The sequence below is a fragment of the Procambarus clarkii genome, chromosome 8 (genome assembly GCF_040958095.1).
Source record: "Procambarus clarkii isolate CNS0578487 chromosome 8, FALCON_Pclarkii_2.0, whole genome shotgun sequence".
In the NCBI taxonomy this organism is placed as follows: domain Eukaryota; kingdom Metazoa; phylum Arthropoda; class Malacostraca; order Decapoda; family Cambaridae; genus Procambarus; species Procambarus clarkii.
The window spans coordinates 44,416,457-44,435,743 of NC_091157.1; the positions used below are offsets into that span (position 1 = coordinate 44,416,457).

The following is a 19,287-nucleotide window of genomic DNA, read 5'->3' on the forward strand; positions in this document are numbered from 1 at the left end:
CACCTGCGCACCATACAAGTGATGATAATCTCGAGTCAAAAACTCCAGCCACAGACTCAAGGAGACCGAACCAGCTTCGTACCAGACTGGCCCGATCTGCTGAAAGAGGTGGAGCCACGGGAAGACCCTCGGGTTCGGACATCGAGCAAGCAGAGCCTGAAACCAAGCCTGGGCCGGCCACCAAAGAGCCAGAAGGACAACTCTCCCCTGGTAAGTCTCCAAGCGAGCCAGGACCTGGAGTAACAGCTGAATCGGAGGGAAGAGGTATAAGTAACCCCAGCGTGCCAAATCCAACCGAAAGGCATCGACCCCAATGGCCTCGCAGTCGGGGATGGGCGCCACATATACCGGAAGACGCCTCGACCATGCCCACATGAAGCGATCCACGTCTGGAAGCCCGAACGTCCGGCAGAGCCAACTGAAGGAGCTGGCATCGACCGTCCATTCCGTGGACAGTGGAATGAACAGTGACAGACCACCCGCCAAGACATTGGACACTCCTCGAACGTAAACCACCAGGAGAGCCAAACCCCGAGAACTCGGCAGATGAGTCATCCGAAGCGATCAGCCCCTCAGCCAAGAATTGGTGTTGGGTCGCGGCGTGAGAGGTCTGGGGCTCCCCCTTCCCCCTCCCCCTCCTGGGGTGGGGGGTGGTTGGGAGGTTGAGCAGACGGCGGCGCGGCCACATGATGATGTCATGCTCATTTGCTAATTTTTGTTTGGGGAGTTCTGTCCACTTTTTCAGCTTTCGGTAGCAATAGTTTTACCAGAATAGGGGTTTGTTTTCGGGCGCCTACCTTTCTGGGTGCCTGTCCTGGTCGATGGCAGACATAGAATGCTCCCAACCACATGGGGGTTTCTATAGGTCATTGCTCCTCGTGCCTCTTCTGAGGGGGCCAGGTTTTGGCTCGTGGTCCCCAGTAGGCAAGAACTCCAAGCACTTTGACTGATGCCAGAAAGTTATACATATTCATTCAACCTGGATAACTCCGGGGAGCCGACGGGGCTCCCCCCAGAAAAAAATATGTGAAGAATCCAACTTCAGCAGTAACAAATTCAAATTACTTTGGGACAGAGAAACAAACCTTAACCCTTCAGTTGTGTATATCAACCAAGGTCATTTAATTGATGGCGTGCCTGTTCAACCAGGGTCCTTTTTATGTCTTGAACAAGATTTAAAACTCATATGCGGTAAACAAGACACCAATTCACTGTCTTAGGCTTCCACCTATCATCTTTAAAAGCAAATCATGGGCACCCACATCTTGGCCAGTATACCTCAGTTTGCACACGGTAATCATGTGTGTATCACAGTAAGAGGGATTCATTGCAACCAGAATGCCTCCAGGATGCATTTCCCATACCCTATGGGCTGATTTTCCTTAGCAAAATATTTAATTTCAACCTATAATAGACAACTACTAAATGAACATGTCTGCAAAAAAAAAAAAATTAACCACATCTAGCTTATTTCTCATATCCCCACCTCATAACTCATTTTTAAAAGGTAGCAGGGCCACCACCAGTAGGGTGAATGAGAACCTTGCCAACTCAGGATAAAATCAAACAATAGAATTTGGCTTTAAATATCATCCTCAGTAGCTTTCCCATGGCTCCAACTGTTTCTTGTAATGAAGTAGTGACCAGGTTGTGGCTCTGGTCCCCATTATACCTATAGAACTCCGTGGCTGATGCAACCTATTATATGGTACACTATCGGTGAAAGTAGCTTCAGGGTACCACAAGGGCTCTCCCCAGTAATTATATTTGTTGTTTGACTTTGACCAAAAAAGAAAACCCATAAAAGATAATTTGAAAGGCAACAAGAATAAGTATCATATAATGACTACCTCAGCAATCCTATACATGTCTTATTATGCTATTTAATTAACAAACCAGTTGATATTTTACCCAACACGTGTGTCATAACAGGTGAAAAGTGGTAGGTGGGTGATGAAGATCAATAAAGAATACACTGTTGCCATAGATATAAGAAGAAGTGCCTTGACAAGCACTGGCAACCGAAGAAACACTGATGTTGCTATGAAACCAACAACACAAGACAGTGGAATATATTCAGGCAGTGGGCACCATAGGTTGCGAACAAATTCTTGTGGTCTCAAGCGTCCTGAAGTTAAATCAGTTACATTGGCTTTGCATGGCACTTGTGGCAACTCGCATGTAAACTGAAAAATATATAAAAGATTAATGACAACATATTAATGTTCTATTAATATGATTACAACATAATATTCTTTATACAGAATTTAATCAAATGTATAGGGCTAAAATTAATGCCCATAATTTTCAGGATTATATACAACGCTCATTTACTTAAAACATCTTTAATTCATGTTTATTGTAAGACATTTACATTCGAAAACTATTAGCCTTACCGAGTTAACTTGAGCCATGATATATATGACTGTGATTGCTGCAATTGTCAAAACTAATCGTAGCACAAATCTTCTTGATGGGTCCCAAGTAGTAACTTTCAACCTATTCATAGATAAATATTAAATAATATATATAGCATATAAGTATTTCACAAAATCAGATTAAACTACACTGTACTGTGATGTTTAGCTTAAAAAGATCAATTAGTTTGAGAACCTTCTGTTTCAGCATGACCTCTGTCACATGAAAAAATCACCATTGAATTTAATGAAACACCAATTTCTGGGTGAGCCTCAATGGCACCCTGAAGTTACTATAACTGATAAGATACTATCTAAGAGGTCACATCAGCAGTAGAGTTCTACAGGCCTACCGGTGACCAAAGCCAGAACCTGGCTCCTGCAGAGGCACAGGGAGCGGTGTCATTTATTTATGTATGCCACTACCAGGGAGCAACCAGAAAGTCAGTGAGATAAAACAGGCAAACAGGCTCCGTGTCAGGGAGCATCCAGGGCTCACCTAGAAATTAGTGATTGATGATTGATGAAGATTAAGCCACCCAAAAGGTGGCACGGGCATGAATAGCCCATAAGTGGTGGCCCTTTTGAGCCATTACCAGTATCAAGAGCTGATACTGGAGATCTGTGGAGGTACAACTGCACCCTGCGTGACAGGAGATGTCTCCCGTGTAGAAATTAGTGTTTCATTATATTCAATGCTGATTTTCTGGAGGGAGCTCCATCGGCTCCCACCATACACCCACTAAGAAGAAAAGAAAAAACAGCGTTAAATGTAATGAAACACCATTTTCTGGGTGAGCCCTGGAGGCTCACTGGAGGTATTTGGACTGATATTGGCTATATTAGTCTGGGGCTCCAATCGATTGGAGTTCTGCCTACCGGGGACCACGAGCCACAACCTGTACCCCCCCCCCCCTTCCCAAGAGACACAGGGAGCAATGGCCTAAGGAAAATCCTATTTTTGGGGAGTATATCATCTGCCATCAACCAGGGTTAGGCACCCAGAGAGATACTAGTCCCAAAACAAATCCCATCTGATATAAAACTGCAACCTAAGCCCAAACAGAACCCTAAACTTCCCATAAAATAAACAAGGAAACAAGAAAACGTCATCAGCCTGGCACGCCACTTGTTTGCGCAGCACCCCTCCCCTTCCCAGGATGGGGTGGGGGAGGGGGAGACCCGGATTTCTGTGCCGGCAGCCCACTCCTCATATCAGAGAATGAACTAACGAAACCGCTGACCTGAGGGAGGGAGGGTGCCATGGAGGCTCCAAAGCTCTTGTTGAAAATTTCATTTTGTTACATTCAACACTGGTTTTCTGTACGGAACCCCATCAGTTTCCTGGAGCTACATACCCAAAGATAATACTGCCATACTATAAATAAGATAATACTACATACTGCCCGAAACGCTGTGCGTACTAGTGGCTTTACAAGAATGTAAATACTGTAGTATCCAATGTATTCTCACAAACCCAATGTACCTTCTTGTATATATATGAATAAATAAATAAATAAATAAATAAATAAATAAATAAATAAATAAATAGATAAGTAAAAGAGGGACTTACCCCTGAAGGCGGCAGCAACACTTGCCTCAACTCGAAGACGAGACAACTGACTGCAACCAGCGGCCCAAGGCCACACAAGAATGACTTGGACACAAAACATTCACCAAATAACAGGACGGTCAAGACCCTGTTCAACCTCTAAAAAGCCCGCGCCCGAATGTCAGCCTAGGACATGTTCCCAAACACAGTCACAAGAGCAGCATAATTACAAACATCATGGGCGTGAGGGTAGACCCAGGCTGGCTAGACTTAACCCTTTAACTGCGCGGCCTATAAATATGACTCTCCCCCAGTGCGCAAGAAATAAATTCTCGGGAAAAAAATCCTTTTAGTTCTGAAAGTGTCAAAAACCCTTCCCTGTATATGGGTATAGCAACGGAATTTCGAACTTGTACTTACTTTGGCTGCTATGGGGTCCATAAGTTGGCGCGACGTCATCGTTCCCTGTGCGCCCGTGCAGTAAGCTCCCGGGGCAGGGCGCGCGAGTTGCCGCGAATATACTTTTGTTCATTTTTTGCGCACAGTTCCAAATACATTTTATTTGTTTTTATGTGCTAATCCTATGTATAATGAACACGTACACCATATTATGGCAGTAAAACATCCGTACTATCCAAGGACACTGTGTTACGTGCATGACACTTGTGTACACATTAGCTGCACATATTTACCATGTATCATGCTAATTTATGTATATATACAATCTATTTACAGACTATACACTGTCACACACTATATACATTCACCATCATCACATTCAGAACACCGCGAGTGTGAGCAGCCACACCCAGCCAGCCCTCCCTCACTCCTCCAACATTTTATTCGCCAACTTTGCCCCTCCCATCAGACAGTTATTCACACCAATGTTTCATGTACATTTATGTATATTTACAACTTATGTACACACTATACACTGTCACACACTCTACCATCAACATATTCAGAACATCGCGTAGCAGCTGCCTCGCATGGGCCAATGGCAGCTGCCTCGCATGGGCCAATGGCAGCTGCCTCGCATGGGCCAATGGCAGCTGCCTCGCATGGGCCAATGGCAGCTGCCTCGCATGGGCCAATGGCAGCTGCCTCTCATGGGCCAATAGGCCTTCTGCAGTTACCTTTGTTCTTATGTTCTTAGCTCCTCTCAACATACTCCTGTTGCTGTTATTACACTATATACACACACACACACTGTATATACCCATGTACATGTGTGTTCCCCATAGCGAACTACGAAGCTAGTATGGTGAGCAAAACAAGAATGGCTGCCACACAGTGAGGGTACCTCAATTCTCTCCCTCCCTCCCTCACCAAAATACCTCCTTCCACAATACTACGCTCAACACTAATTATAACCAAAAAACTGATCACTAATTCCTGTAAATGAATAATTGACCACAAGTTTATTTTGAAAAGAAACCTAAAAGGTTGTTTGAAGATTCCTAGATGGACGAAATAATGCTGTGGTGCTGTGGCTAGCGCTGTGAACATCGTGAACAGCATTGAATCCCTGATATTTGAACATTGTACCCAGTCATTATCACACTCAGGCACTTCTATAATTAGAACACAGAAGAAAAAGATGTGATATGATCACTACATTCAAAATAGTAACAGGAATTTATAAAATCGATAGGGAAGATTTCCTGAGACCTGGAACTTCAAGAACAAGACGTCATAGATTTAAACTAGCTAAACAAAGATGCCTGAAGAAATATAAGAAAATTCACTTTCACAAACAGAGTGATAGACGGTTGGAACAAGTTAGGTGAGGTGGTGGTGGAGGCCAAGACCGTCAGTAGTTTCATAGCGTTATATGACAGTGTTGGGAAGATGGGACACCACGAGCATAGCTCTCATCCTGTAACTACACTTAGGTAATTACCAAAACCCAAGCAGGATCAAAGGGATCCAAGAACCCCAGGCGACTCCACCCCAGCCCCGGGAGCCTCTGAACCAGGCCCTGGTACGGAGCCATCCTCCATACCCTCCACCCCTGAAGAAAAGGCAGAGTCCAGGGAAAAAAAAAGGCAGCAAAGAAGAAGGCCTGCTGGGAAGGCCCAGAAGCCCACAGCAAGAGGATCAGGCCTGAATGCCTCCTTCTCCCTCTGGAATGGGGCAGTCCCTGGGGCCGCCCGAGTCCCATTACCATCTAAACCCTGCCCCGACTCCGAAACCCTCAGATGTTTGGGAGCCAGCAGCAGGGGGGGAGGAGGAGCAGGAGAAAGACCTGTAGGCTCGGAATGAACCTAGGTCAAAGCGACCAACACCCCCAGGTCCAGGTCCTTAAAATCAAAACGGGGCAGCCCTGGGGTATCCGAGCGGACAAGCAACCTAGCGCGTTGCAACAACCTATACCTATTATGCAATGCAAACTCCGCCTCACCCCTAGGAACTTCCAAAGAAGAATGGGTAAACTGGAGTATGAGCAGGGAGCACTTCTCGTAAGACTCCGGGAAAAAGTTGTCGCCAACCCAATATGCAGCATGACAAGAGGCAAAACAGACGATTGTCATCCCAAGAAAAGGGCAATGAACATCCCCCAAGCAAAGAAACCCCTTCTTGATACCTCTGAACCTCCAGAGAGGAATGGCTGAACTGGAGCACACAGAAGGAACAAGTTCAACATGACTCAGGGTTATAGGTGTCATTGACTCAGCTAGCCTCAACAATGGTAGAGGCAAAATATATGAATGTTGCCTGGTGGCACAGGTGAAGAACAACCCACTAATTCGCTCAAGGCGATAGCAGGCTAGGAAGAGGAATCCATAGTACAACCAAGACCACAGGAGTTTTCCAGGGTCTGCAGGGTGGCTCAGGGTGAATGAGCCCTGCAGGAAGCCCAGGCACTGGGGTCTGCTACGACAGTAAACTCCTGTCAAGGCAGGTAATCAGACCACCCGAAGCCTAAGGCAAGGTCAAAGGGGCAGCAAAGGGGTTCCACTGCACACACCCTAGACACTCTTAATAAGACAAAAGGCAGAACCCCCAAGCAAGGGGCAAGCGTAAAGTAACAAAAACAATAACGCTAATATAAAAACAAATAAATCAAACTGCACCGAAAGAGCAGCCAGGAGAAACCTCAGCATGCCGTGCGCTAGCTAAGAGCAGGACACAGACTGCAGTGTACCCCACCAGCTAAAAACACTCCCAAACCCGAAGTAAGACAGAAAGCCCCAAGTCCCCGTCTTACTTAAAGGGCAAGGGTCACCCCAAGGAAGGAGGCCCCCTTAACAGGAATGTTTCTTGAACATTCCAGGGTTTATATTCCTGACTCACGCACACTTTTGTGTAACAAAACAGCCTGAGAGGCAAAAACACCACTCGAAAACAGGAGTGAAGCCAGAGTGACCTTGACTACCAGGCACGGACATCAGTCAAGTACTGACTATTGAGGGCCCAGCTGACCTGGGCCGGCTACCTCCTCCCTTCTAACAAGGAGGTGGTGGAGCTAATTAGCATGGAGATAGTTTCACAAAGTTTTGGTTATTTGTTGTTATTGTTGGAGGGAGTGCTTTTGACATTTGGGGGCTACAGTCTCATTTTAAACCATGCAGTGGTCTGTTTTGAGTTGCCTCTTTTTCTGGGTGGCTTCCCTAGGTGATGGCAAAGATGATAACCTTTAAATGTAAAGTAGTCATAGGCTGTCACTCCCTACACCTCTCGAAGGTAACAAGGTTCTGGCTCGTGGTCCCTGGAAGGACATAAAGAACTCCGCAACTGATGACACTAAGTAAAATGGCACTGAACACTATCCTTCTCTTTGGACATGACTCGCGTCCATTTTTTTCTCCCAAGTCCTAGCCGTGGACAGGACTTGTGTCTACTACAAACATATTTGTATAAAAATCATTTTTTATCCGATCGACCTCAGGATAGTTTCAAAATAAGTGCATTTAGAATGCGCACAATTTGATACCAAAATGAAAGATGTAACACAAAACTTGATGTCGGAACACTTGAAAGATTATAAATACTTTTTGGGTCTAAATTTTAAATTTTAAAATGTTTGTTAAAATTCTATTTATTGTGCTATTATTATGAGATTAGTTTTAAAATGCGCACTTTTATATTGCGAACAATTTGATACCAAAACGAGCGATGTAACATGAAATTTTATGTCAGATCACTAGAAATATATAAATAATTTTGATAAGCATCCAAAATTAAAATATTTGTTAAAATTCTAGTTATTGCTGTATTATGGGACTAGTTTTAAAATGCGCGCCTTTATTTTGCGAACAATTTGATACCAAAACGCGCAATGTAACATGAAAATTGATGTTATCAAACTGAACGAGTATACACATTAGGCTGTGGTGTGCAAATTGGAGCGCGTTCACGGGTAACTTTAGGCTTTGCTGCAGGGAGTCTCGCCAGGCTTTTGGTACATTATATGCATATACATCTGCAGGGAATTTAATTGCAAACACAATGATACCAAAATGAACGACGTAGCACGAGAATTAAGGCGAGAAAACTGAAATGAGTAAGCACATTTTACTGATTTTGTGCGCTCATGGTAACTTTTCCGACTTTAGGCTTTGCTGTGGGGAGTCTCGCCAAGCTATTAGACATTATATGCATATACATCTGCAGGGAATTTAATTGCGAACACAATGATACCAAAACGAATGACGTACCAGAATTAAGGTGAGAAAACTGAAACGAGTACACACATTTAGGCGTCGCCGCACACTCGCCCGCACCATTAGCCCCATGACGTCAAAGTCTGCTGAGCACGCATAGCGCCAGCGATAGTGTTAATCAATGTGGTTAAGTGCCAACGGGACTTTTGGGAGTCGACGGGGCACCACTTAGCTAAAAACAGAACACCGGAGCTAAAGAGCCAGAGAGGGGTGACTACTGCACAAGACTAACATCAGAATAGAATTGACAGTGGAGTAGCCAGCTGACCACAGGCTGCTTCCCTTCTCTCCCCAAACAAGGGGGAGGTGGGGTGAACTGTGCTGGTACTAGTTTCATGGTGTTTTGATTGATTGCTCACATTGTTGGGGTAGTTCTTTGGGGGTTCTCAAGGCTTTGGTCTCATTTGAAATAAGCAGTGGTTTGTATTGTTTTCCTGACTTTTTGGGTGCCTTCCTTGGTGGTAGCAGACATGAATAAATTTCTAAACATTTTATCATAAGTGCCACTGCTCCCTCCACTTCTGTAAGGGGCCAGATTCTAGCTCATGGTTTCTGGTAGGCCAATAGAACTCTGCGACTGATGGGACCTAGTAGCATAGCATAATGAGAGATAGTAGCTTAAAGGAACCAAAAGGAGATTCCCCAGAAATGTTGTAAGGAGGTAGGCTGTTTTCTAGAGGGGGTAAATATAATAAGCTATTTTCAAAATATTAGATTAATATGTAATGAAACATTCCTGTAACCAATTTACCTCATAAGAAGGACTTGGTATTTAAGTAATGTATTAATTAATAATGTCAATTTCATTATCTTTAGGATACATTTCATTACAAAATATTTACTATAAAAAGTGCAGTCAGTCAGGACACCTACCTGGATGCTAGTAGAACAATGAGCATAACAGATATGGTAACAAATGCTGCAAGAAACAGGAAAAGGAAGAGCAAAGTTCGTGGCAACACCAGCGCCTGCACTGATGCCACAAACAGCAATAAAAACAGGGAACAGAGTAAAGAGTTTCCGAAGCCCACATCTACCTCCTCATGATACTGAAAAAAATGAAAATTTGCAATGTAGTGGAATACATGTACTTGGTTTTTAAGTACATTAAGTACAAATTAGAATATAAACAGAAGGAAGGAGGCAGTGAGTTGATGAAGACGGGAAATGAGAGGAGGAACAGGAGGCAGAGAAAGGAGGAAGGGGGCGGGGCAATGAGAGGAGGAAGGGGGGGCAGTGAGAGGGTGAAGGGGGTGGCAGTGAGAGGAGGAAGGGGGGGGCATTGAGAGGAGGAAGGGGGGGGGGCACTGAGAGGAGGAAGGGGGGGGGGCACTGAGAGGAGGAAGGGAGGGGGGCACTGAGAGGAGGAAGGGGGGGGGCACTGAGAGGAGGAAGGGGGGGGCACTGAGAGGATGAAGGGGGGGGGGCAGTGAGGAGGAAGGGGGGCAGTGAGGAGGAAGGGGGGCAGTGAGAGGAGGAAGGGGGCAGTGAAAGGAGGAAGGGGGCAGTGAAAGGAGGAAGGCAGGCAGTGAAAGGAGGAAGGCAGGCAGTGAGAGGAGGAAGGAGGGGGGGCAGTGAGAAGAGGAAGGAGGGCAGTGAGAGAGGAGGAAGGGGGGGGGGCACTGAGAGGAGGAAGGGGGGGGGGCACTGAGAGGCGGAAGGGGGGGGCACTGAGAGGCGGAAGGGAGGCAGCAAGAGAGGAGGAAGGGGGGGGGGGGCAGTGAGAGGAGGAAGGGGGGGTCAGTGAGAGAAGAGAAAGGAGGTGGTTGAGAGAGGAGGAAGGGGGGGTCAGTGAGAGAGGAGGAAGGGGGTCAGTGAGAGAGGAGGAAGGGGGTCAGTGAGAGAGGAGGAAGGGGGTCAGTGAGAGAGGAGGAAGGGGGTCAGTGAGAGAGGAGGAAGGGGGTCAGTGAGAGAGGAGGAAGGGGGTCAGTGAGAGAGGAGGAAGGGGGTCAGTGAGAGAGGAGGAAGGGGGTCAGTGAGAGAGGAGGAAGGGGGTCAGTGAGAGAGGAGGAAGGGGGTCAGTGAGAGAGGAGGAAGGGGGTCAGTGAGAGAGGAGGAAGGGGGTCAGTGAGAGAGGAGGAAGGGGGTCAGTGAGAGAGGAGGAAGGGGGTCAGTGAGAGAGGAGGAAGGGGGTCAGTGAGAGAGGAGGAAAAGGGGTCAGTGAGAGAGGAGGAAAAGGGGTCAGTGAGAGAGGAGGAAAAGGGGTCAGTGAGAGAGGAGGAAGGGGGGTCAGTGAGAGAGGAGGAATGGGGGTCAGTGAGAGAGGAGGAAGGGGGGGTCAGTGAGAGGAGGAAAGGGGGTCAGTGAGAGAGGAGGAAGGGGGGTCAGTGAGAGAGGAGGAATGGGGCAGTGAGAGAAAGGAGGAAGAGGAACAGTGAGTGAAGGAAGGTGAAAGGAGAGGTGGAGGAAGCTATAGGGGTTAAATAATAAATTCCCTATAAAGAAAATTAGGTCATTAGCACCAAATACATGTACATGCAATCAGTTGATATGTAAATGACAATTATGTACAGTTTGTACATGAAGATATCAAAATATAGAAAAATATGATAATTAAAAAGTATAGATAAAAAAAACAGCATTGAATGTAATGAAACGCCATTTTCTGGGTGAGTCCCGGAGGCTCTCCGGAGCTTACTAGGCTGATATGTTAATGTCAGACTTTGGCATCAGTCATGTGTATGGAGTTTTTATGGGCCTCCTGGGGACCACGAGCCAAAACCTGGCCCCCTCTAGAGAGGCAAGGGGAGCAATGGCCTATAGAAACCCCCGTGTAATTGGAAGCATTCTATGCCTGCCATCGATCGGGTTAGGCACCCAGAAAGGTAGGCGTCCCAAAACAAACCCCTATTCTGGTGAAAATTGCAACCCAAAGCCGAACGAGTGGATAGAACTCCCCAAACAAAAACGAGCAAACTAGTATGACGTCACCAGTCGTCGCATCGCTGTCTGTGCAGCCCCCCCTTCCCCAAGAGGGGGAAGGGGTAGCCCCAGACTTACTGCGCCCGCAATCTACATACCAGTTCTGAGGCTGGATGTCAAAACACATGAAAAAATCGCCGACCGGGAGGGAGGGAGGGATGCCGGGGAGCCTCCGAGACTCACCCAGAAAATGGCGTGTCATTACATTCAACACTGGTTTTCTGGGGGGAGCCCCTACAGCTTCCCAGAGCTAACTACCCACAGAGGAAAAAATAGGGATTTACCTGGGAGGCAGCCGCTGCTCACTCCTCAACCCAAAGGATGCAGCCAGACAACTGGCTGCATCTGCTGACCCAAAGCGACACAGGCCCAACTGGGCCCAGGTACATTCACTAGGTTACGAGCAGCCAGGACCCTGTTTGACCGCCAAAATCCCAGCGCCCGAATGTCAACCCAGGACATATTGCCAAAGACTGCAGCAAGAGCCGCGAACTTGCGAACGTTATGGGCACGGGGATAGACCGCAGGCTGGCTAGCTTTAATAACCCTGCGGACGACCTGGGAAACCCGCACCCTCAAACAGGGAAGAAGGGAAACCGGAACAACCCAAAGTGCGTCCACGGACATAGAAGTCGTGGCACGCAAATAACGGCAGAACGAACAAGAGGGAAAGGACCAGGAGGTGCGAACTAAACTAGGGTCGAAGCGACCCCCACCCCCCAAGACCGGGTCCCTATAAGCAAAACGTGGCAATCATGGGACATCCAGGTGAGCAACCAACCTAGCGCGTTGCAACAACCAAAATCTAGAATGCAAAGCCTGCGCAGCCCGTACCCGAAGATGATCATCTACAGATTGGGTAAATTGAGTCACCAGCAAGCAACAATACTCACAAGAGTCAGGGTCGAAAGTGTCACTGACCAAACAGGCTGTGTGACGGAGGCAAAAACAGTGAGGGTCGCCCTGAGACAAGGGGACCGAACAACCCCCAAATTCGCACGAAGTGAAGGGGGACCCCGGGGTTACATCCATCGGACCCACGCATCCCCTAGGGGATTCCCAGGGTCCTGAGCGTTTACTTGAAAAGGACTCGCGCTCAGGTAAACCCAGGCAGGGTACTACTAACCGGCACCCCAAAACTTCCAAACAAACTGCCTAAAGCTGAGCCCCAAGGACGTGTACACTTACGGGGACCAAGCAGAGGGGAAGGTACCACCAAGTATCAGGGTGAGGCCAAACACCAGTAGCAAATAGGGCAGAACCCCCCACTAAGGCAAAAACAGAAAGAAAAACAAAACCCCGTAAGAGGACAATGTACCCCAAGGAACAGATAGTGAAGTACAACAGCCACACACAAGGCACAGCGCCACAAAATACTGGAGCCAGAGCACACAACAGAGCTGATAGCATCAGCCTCAAGAACTGGGGTGTGGATTGCCGGCGCGGTAGGTCTGGGGCTACCCCTTCCCCCTCCCGGGGAGGGGGGGGAGGCTGCACAGACAGCGGCGCGATGACAGGTGACATACTAGTTTGCTCTTTTTGTTTGGGGAGTTCTATCCACTCGTTCGGCTTTTGGTTGCAATTTTCACCAGAATAGGGGTTTGTTTTGGGACCCCTACCTTTCTGGGTGCCAAACCCGGTCGATGGCAGACATAGAATGCTTCCAATTAAACGGGGGTTTCTATAGGCCATTGCTCCCCTTGCCTCTCTAGAGAGGGCTAGGTTCTGGCTCGTGGTCCCCGGTAGGCCCATAAGAACTCCATACACATGACTGATGCCAAAGTCTGACATTAGCATATCAGCCTAGTAAACTCTGGGGAGCCGTAGCGGCTCCCCCCAGAAAAACTGCGTTGAATATAATGAAACGCCATTTTCTGGGCGAGACCCGGAGGCTCCCCGGAGCTATCCAGACTGATATGCAACTATTAACTTTCTGGCATCAAAGTGCATGGAGTTCTTGCCTACTGGGGACCACGAGCCAGAACCTGGCATCCTCAGAGAGGCACGAGGAGCAATGGCCTATAGAAACCCCCATATGATTGGGAGCAATCTATGTCTGCCAACGACCTTGTCTAGCACCCAGAAAGATAGGCACCCCAAAACAAACCGCTATTATCTGTGAAAATATTGCTACCAAAAGCCGAACGAGTGGACAGAAGTCCCCAACGAAAATTAGCAAACAAGCATGATGTCATCACTTTGCCACACCGATGTCTGCACAACCCCCCTCCCTCCCAAGGAGGGGGAAGGGGGGAGGGAGCCCCCGAACCTCGAGCCGGCAATCCAACCAGCAGTTCTTAGGCTGGATGTCAAAAACACGCGAAAGCACCGCCGACCAGAGGGAGGGAGGGAATGAGGGATGCCAGGGAGCCTCCAGGTGTCCCCCAGAAAATGGTGTTTCATTATATTCAACGCTGGTTTTCTGGGGGGGGGGAACCTCGTTGGTTTCCCGGAGCTAACTACCCAAAGACAAGAAAAAACACAGGGACTTACCCGGGAGGCGGTCAGTCCTCACTCCTCAATGCGAAGTCGAGACAACTGGCTGCAACTGCCGACCCAATTCAACACAGGCCCTACCAGGTCCAGGGACACTGACAAGGTAGCGAGTGGCCAGGTCCCTGTTCGACCTCCAAAAACCCCGTGCCTGAATATGAACCCAAGGCATGTTGCCAAAGATGGCTGCCAAATCAGCAAACTTATGAACGTTGTGGGCATGGGGATAAATCGCAGGCTGGCTAGACAATGACCCCATGGACGATCTAGGAGACCCAAGCCCGGGAACAGGGAAGGAGGGAAACAGGGTCAACCCAAAGTGCATCACCAGCCACTGAAGCCATGGACCGCAAATAATAGCGGAGAGCCACAACTGGACACAACACATGATGCACCCCGGCCTGACTGACTAAGCCTCAACAACCCAAGGACCCCTCCAGAAAGCAGCAGTCTCATTCTTCGCCAGAAAATAGAGACTGCCGCAACCGAACAAACATACCACCAGGAGCGAAGGAGCAGAAACCTCTGTGCCAGAGGAGAGCATGAAGCTCCCCGACCCGACCACCCCAGAGGCCAATGCCAACAGAAAAAAGAGCCTTAGAAAAACAATCCTGAACTGAGGGGGGCCACTACACACCGAGGAGAAGTGAGAAAAAAGAGTACCTGGTCCAAAGGCCAGGAGGAGCCTGAGAAGGCCGGAGGTGAAACAACGCATGAGACAGCTTGCTGAATGGGGGCAGAAGTAACATCAATACTGAACGCAAGCTGGAGCAGTTACGCCAGCGCCACACAATACGAGGCGACAGTATTCGGCATAAGATAACGGTCCTGGAACAACCATGAAAGGAAGGACAAGACAATGCTATCAGAGACCTTAGTACACCTATGCTGTGATAGGAAAAACCAGAAGGACAGCCAGGAAACTTCATAATGCCGCCAAGACAAAGCACGCAGGTGGAGATTAACAACGAAGTCACCTGCACCCCCATACAAGTGATGATAGACTCGAGTCAGAAATCCCAGATGCGAAGACTCGACGAGAAGAACGAACCAGCCTCATACCGGGCTGAACCGATCTGCTGAAAGAGACGGAGCTGGGGGAAGACCCTTGGGTTCGGGACCGATTTGCTCAAAGAGGCGGAGCTGTGGGAAGACCCTCGGGTTCGGAATCGTTCTGCTGAAAGAAGCAGAGCTGAGGGAAGACCCTCGGGTGTGGACACCGAGCAAGCAGCACCTGAAACCAAGGCTGGGCCAGCCACCAAGGAGCCAGAAGGACAACTCTCCCCTGGTAAGTCTCCAAACAAGCCAGGACCTGGAGCAACAGCTGAACCGGGGGTAAGAGGTACAGATAAACCCACCTCGCCCAGTTCCGCCTGAAAGCGTCTGCCTTCACTGACGGCTTCCCTGACTGCGAAGCCGTCAGGGAAGGGCTCCACATATACCGGGGTACACTTCAACCACACCACGCGAAGAGATCCACTTCCGGAGGCCCGAATGTCTGGTATAGCCAACTGAACGAGTTGACGTCAACCGTCCATTCCGTGGACAGGGGAATGAACTGGGACATTTGACACCCCCTGAACGTTAACCGCCAGGAGAGCCAAACCCTGAGAACTCGGCAGATAAGTCACCCGAATCAACCAGCCCAAAGAGCCATGGACTGCATGGATCCCCAGCTCAGGCAATGAACCACTGGGGAACATTCCGAATGAAGCTAGATCATCTATCAGCAAGCAACCTGAATCCTCCGGAGCAACATCCACACAGCCGTGAACTCCCGCACCACGCTGTGAGCCCGATGGAAGGACGGACCCCACCGTTCCTGGCTGGCCTAGTGAGCACTGGTTACAAAGCCCCAGCCAAGAGATGACGCATCTGTGAACACACCAAGTGAGGGCTCGAGTAGGCACCAAGGCACCGAACCCCAAAAATACCCAAAGAGGAAGTCGGCGACGCAGCAACCGACGCAAAGTCCCCGGAGGCTGAACCCAGCGATTGCGAGAGATGTGGAAGGGATGTCCCTGAGGGAACCAGAACAGCTGACAAAGCCACACCCGACCCGGCAGGTAGAACATCATGGCAAAGTTCAGGCTCCCGTACAAACCCTCGAACAACCGCTACATGACCTGGGAGCCCCTCGGGAACAGGCGAAGGTGGGAACGCAGGTGAAGCTGAGCCACCGGAGGAAGAGACAAGGAAGTGGTCCGAGCGTCTCACACAAGACCCAGCCAAGACCGAACCAGAGAGGGAACCAGAGGGGACTTCTGCTAGTTCACCAGGAACCTGAACCCAGCGAGCTGGGAAAGAACCAAATCCCTGGCAAGCAGACACGCGGTCTGGCTGGGAGGCCAAATGAGCTAGTCGTCGAGGTTGACCAGAACCCGAACATGTAACAGACGCAGTCGGGCCACCACGACCCAAGTAAGGTGTGTGAAAACGCGAGGTGCCAGATTCAAGCCAAATAGAAGGCAACAAAAGCAGAAACCTTGATGCCCCACAACAAAACTGAGCAAGTCCCTGAACCCTGGATGACTCGAGATGTGCCAATACGCATCCCAGAGGTCCAGGGACACCATCCAAGTGCCCGGCTCCAAAAGAAAATGTACCTAGGACAGTAGTCATCTGAAAGGAGGAAACCCATATTTCAGATGGGTCAAGTCCAGAATGAACTGGAGGTCCTCGCAGTCCCGTTTTGGAACAGGAAACGGGCGGGAAACTCACCGGAGGAACGAGGTCGTTTCGACCACGCCCAAGCAAACCCACTTCAAGATGACCCAATAGAGCGCAGGAGAAGAGGCCTGCCCCGCCAACCCCTAAGCCCCCGAAAGAAGAGGGGCCACTCAACGCCATTGCAGGTCGCACGAAACAACCCAAAAAGGTCCACAGATAATGGGCCTTTTGTTTGCATGGGCAAACAGCACGCTGCCACCCCCCCCCCACATTGCCCGAAAAATGGGATGAACTGCGAAAGGGCCGACGCCCCTTATGTGAACCCGGCCTCCTCACAGAGTGATCACCTCATCAGCCAGACAAAGACAGTTCTGAAGGCTGTGCATCCTCCGAAATTGGCACCACTGGCCCACCACGACAGGAGGAACCCCAAGCCCTGGTACGATTCTTCCAAGAAAGACCCTCCACCCCCTAATGGGCTTCCAAGAGAACCAACAAGTCAACATGGGACGACAACTGGAAGAAGCTGCCTGCAGATACTGCACCACTCTGCAAACACCAAAGGACAAAAAGGCAAAGAAAACCTGAGTGACAGGGCCCAAGTAGATTCCAAATGGAGGTAGCCAGCACCGCCTGCCGACACGTAAGACGAGAAGCAAAAAATAGGGGACAAACTAGAAGACAGAAGAAAAAGAGGTGATATGATCACTACATACAAAATAGTAACAGGAATTGACAAAATCGACAGGGAAGACTTCCTGAGACCTGGAACTTCAAGAACAAGAGGTCATAGATTTAAACTAGCTAAACACAGATGCCGAAGAAATATAAGAAAATTCACCTTCGCAAATAGAGTGGTAGACGGTTGGAACAAGTTAAGTGAGAAGGTGGTGGAGGCCAAGACCGTCAGTAGTTTCAAAGCGTTATATGACAAAGAGTGCTGGGAAGACGGGACACCACGAGCGTAGCTCTCATCCTGTAACTACACTTAGGTAATTACACTTAGGTAATTACCAAATATACCAAATACACCAAAGGGGAAAATATTGGAGGGGTGACAGGTAAGCTTCTATCATGGATGAAAAATTTTCTGACTGATAGAAAAATGAGGGCAGTAATCAGAGGCAATGTATCAGAATGGAGAAATGTCACAAGTGGAGTACCACAGGGTTCAGTTCTTGCACCAGTGATGTTTATTGTGTACATAAATGATCTACCAGTTGGTATACAGAATTATATGAACATGTTTGCTGATGATGCTAAGATAATAGGAAGGATAAGAAATTTAGATGACTGTCATGCCCTTCAAGAAGACCTGGACAAAATAAGTATATGGAGCACCACTTGGCAAATGGAATTTAATGTTAATAAATGTCATGTTATGGAATGTGGAATAGGAGAACATAGACCCCACACAACCTATATATTATGTGAGAAATCTTTAAAGAATTCTGATAAAGAAAGAGATCTAGGAGTGGTTCTAGATAGAAAACTATCACCTGAGGACCACATAAAGAATATTGTGCAAGGAGCCTATGCTATGCTTTCTAACTTCAGAATTGCATTTAAATACATGGATGGCGATATACTAAAGAAATTGTTCATGACTTTTGTTAGGCCAAAGCTAGAATATGCAGCTGTTGTGTGGTGCCCATATCTTAAGAAGCACATCAACAAACTGGAAAAGGTGCAAAGACATGCTACTAAGTGGCTCCCAGAACTGAAGGGCAAGAGCTACGAGGAGAGGTTAGAAGCATTAAATATGCCAAAACTAGAAGACAGAAGAAAAAGAGGTGATATGATCACTACATACAAAATAGTAACAGGAATTGATAAAATCGACAGGGAAGACTTCCTGAGACCTGGAATTTCAAGAACAAGAGGTCATAGATTTAAACTAGCTAAACACAGATGCCGAAGAAATATAAGAAAATTCACCTTCGCAAATAGAGTGGTAGACGGTTGGAACAAGTTAAGTGAGAAGGTGGTGGAGGCCAAGACCGTCAGTAGTTTCAAAGCGTTATATGACAAAGAGTGCTGGGAAGACGGGACACCACGAGCGTAGCTCTCATCCTGTAACTACACTTAGGTAATTACACTTAGGTAATTACCACATCTCGCAGGATCGTCGTGAACAGCTTCAAAAGAGCAGACTATGCATGCACCCCCCAAGACCAATGCACCAGACCCAGGATTGGCCCCTTAAGCGCCTCCACGTCGTCCTCAAGCCAGTCCGAGGACAGCTCAAGAAGGAAAAAGAACCACAAGACTAGTGTCAACAGACCACAAGCGCACAAGTCCTCAGCGACCAGGGCAGCCAAGAGAGTGGAAACCTGCACGTGAAGCTGCACAATGCCGACATTCCGAGGAAGGGCAGGAGCGAACAAGCACCAATGAGGTGCTCAAATTCGCCCCCAGGTAAACCTGGACCACCGTATGAGCCTCGAGCCACTCAAGCACAAGGGACCGACAGAACGTATGCCTTGCCTCCACCGAGAAAAAAGTGCAGTCCGCAAGCCAGGACGACTCTGGAACCTCATAACAAACCCAGCAAGCAAAAGAATAT

General features: G+C 48.3%; 1 protein-coding gene across 7 annotated transcripts in view; it reads right to left on the reverse strand.

The window, feature by feature from the left end:
* The window catches only part of LOC123759646 (adenylate cyclase type 1), a gene marked incomplete at its 5' end in the record, with an annotated part of 300,312 nt that overhangs the window by 147,525 nt on the left and 133,500 nt on the right, over positions 1 to 19,287 (reverse strand). For all 7 annotated transcript variants that reach the window (XM_069317785.1, XM_069317786.1, XM_069317792.1 and 4 more), the window contains 3 exon segments: positions 1,912 to 2,186; positions 2,397 to 2,499; positions 9,510 to 9,685. In XM_069317785.1, coding sequence (XP_069173886.1) covers positions 1,912 to 2,186; positions 2,397 to 2,499; positions 9,510 to 9,685 — 554 coding nt within the window.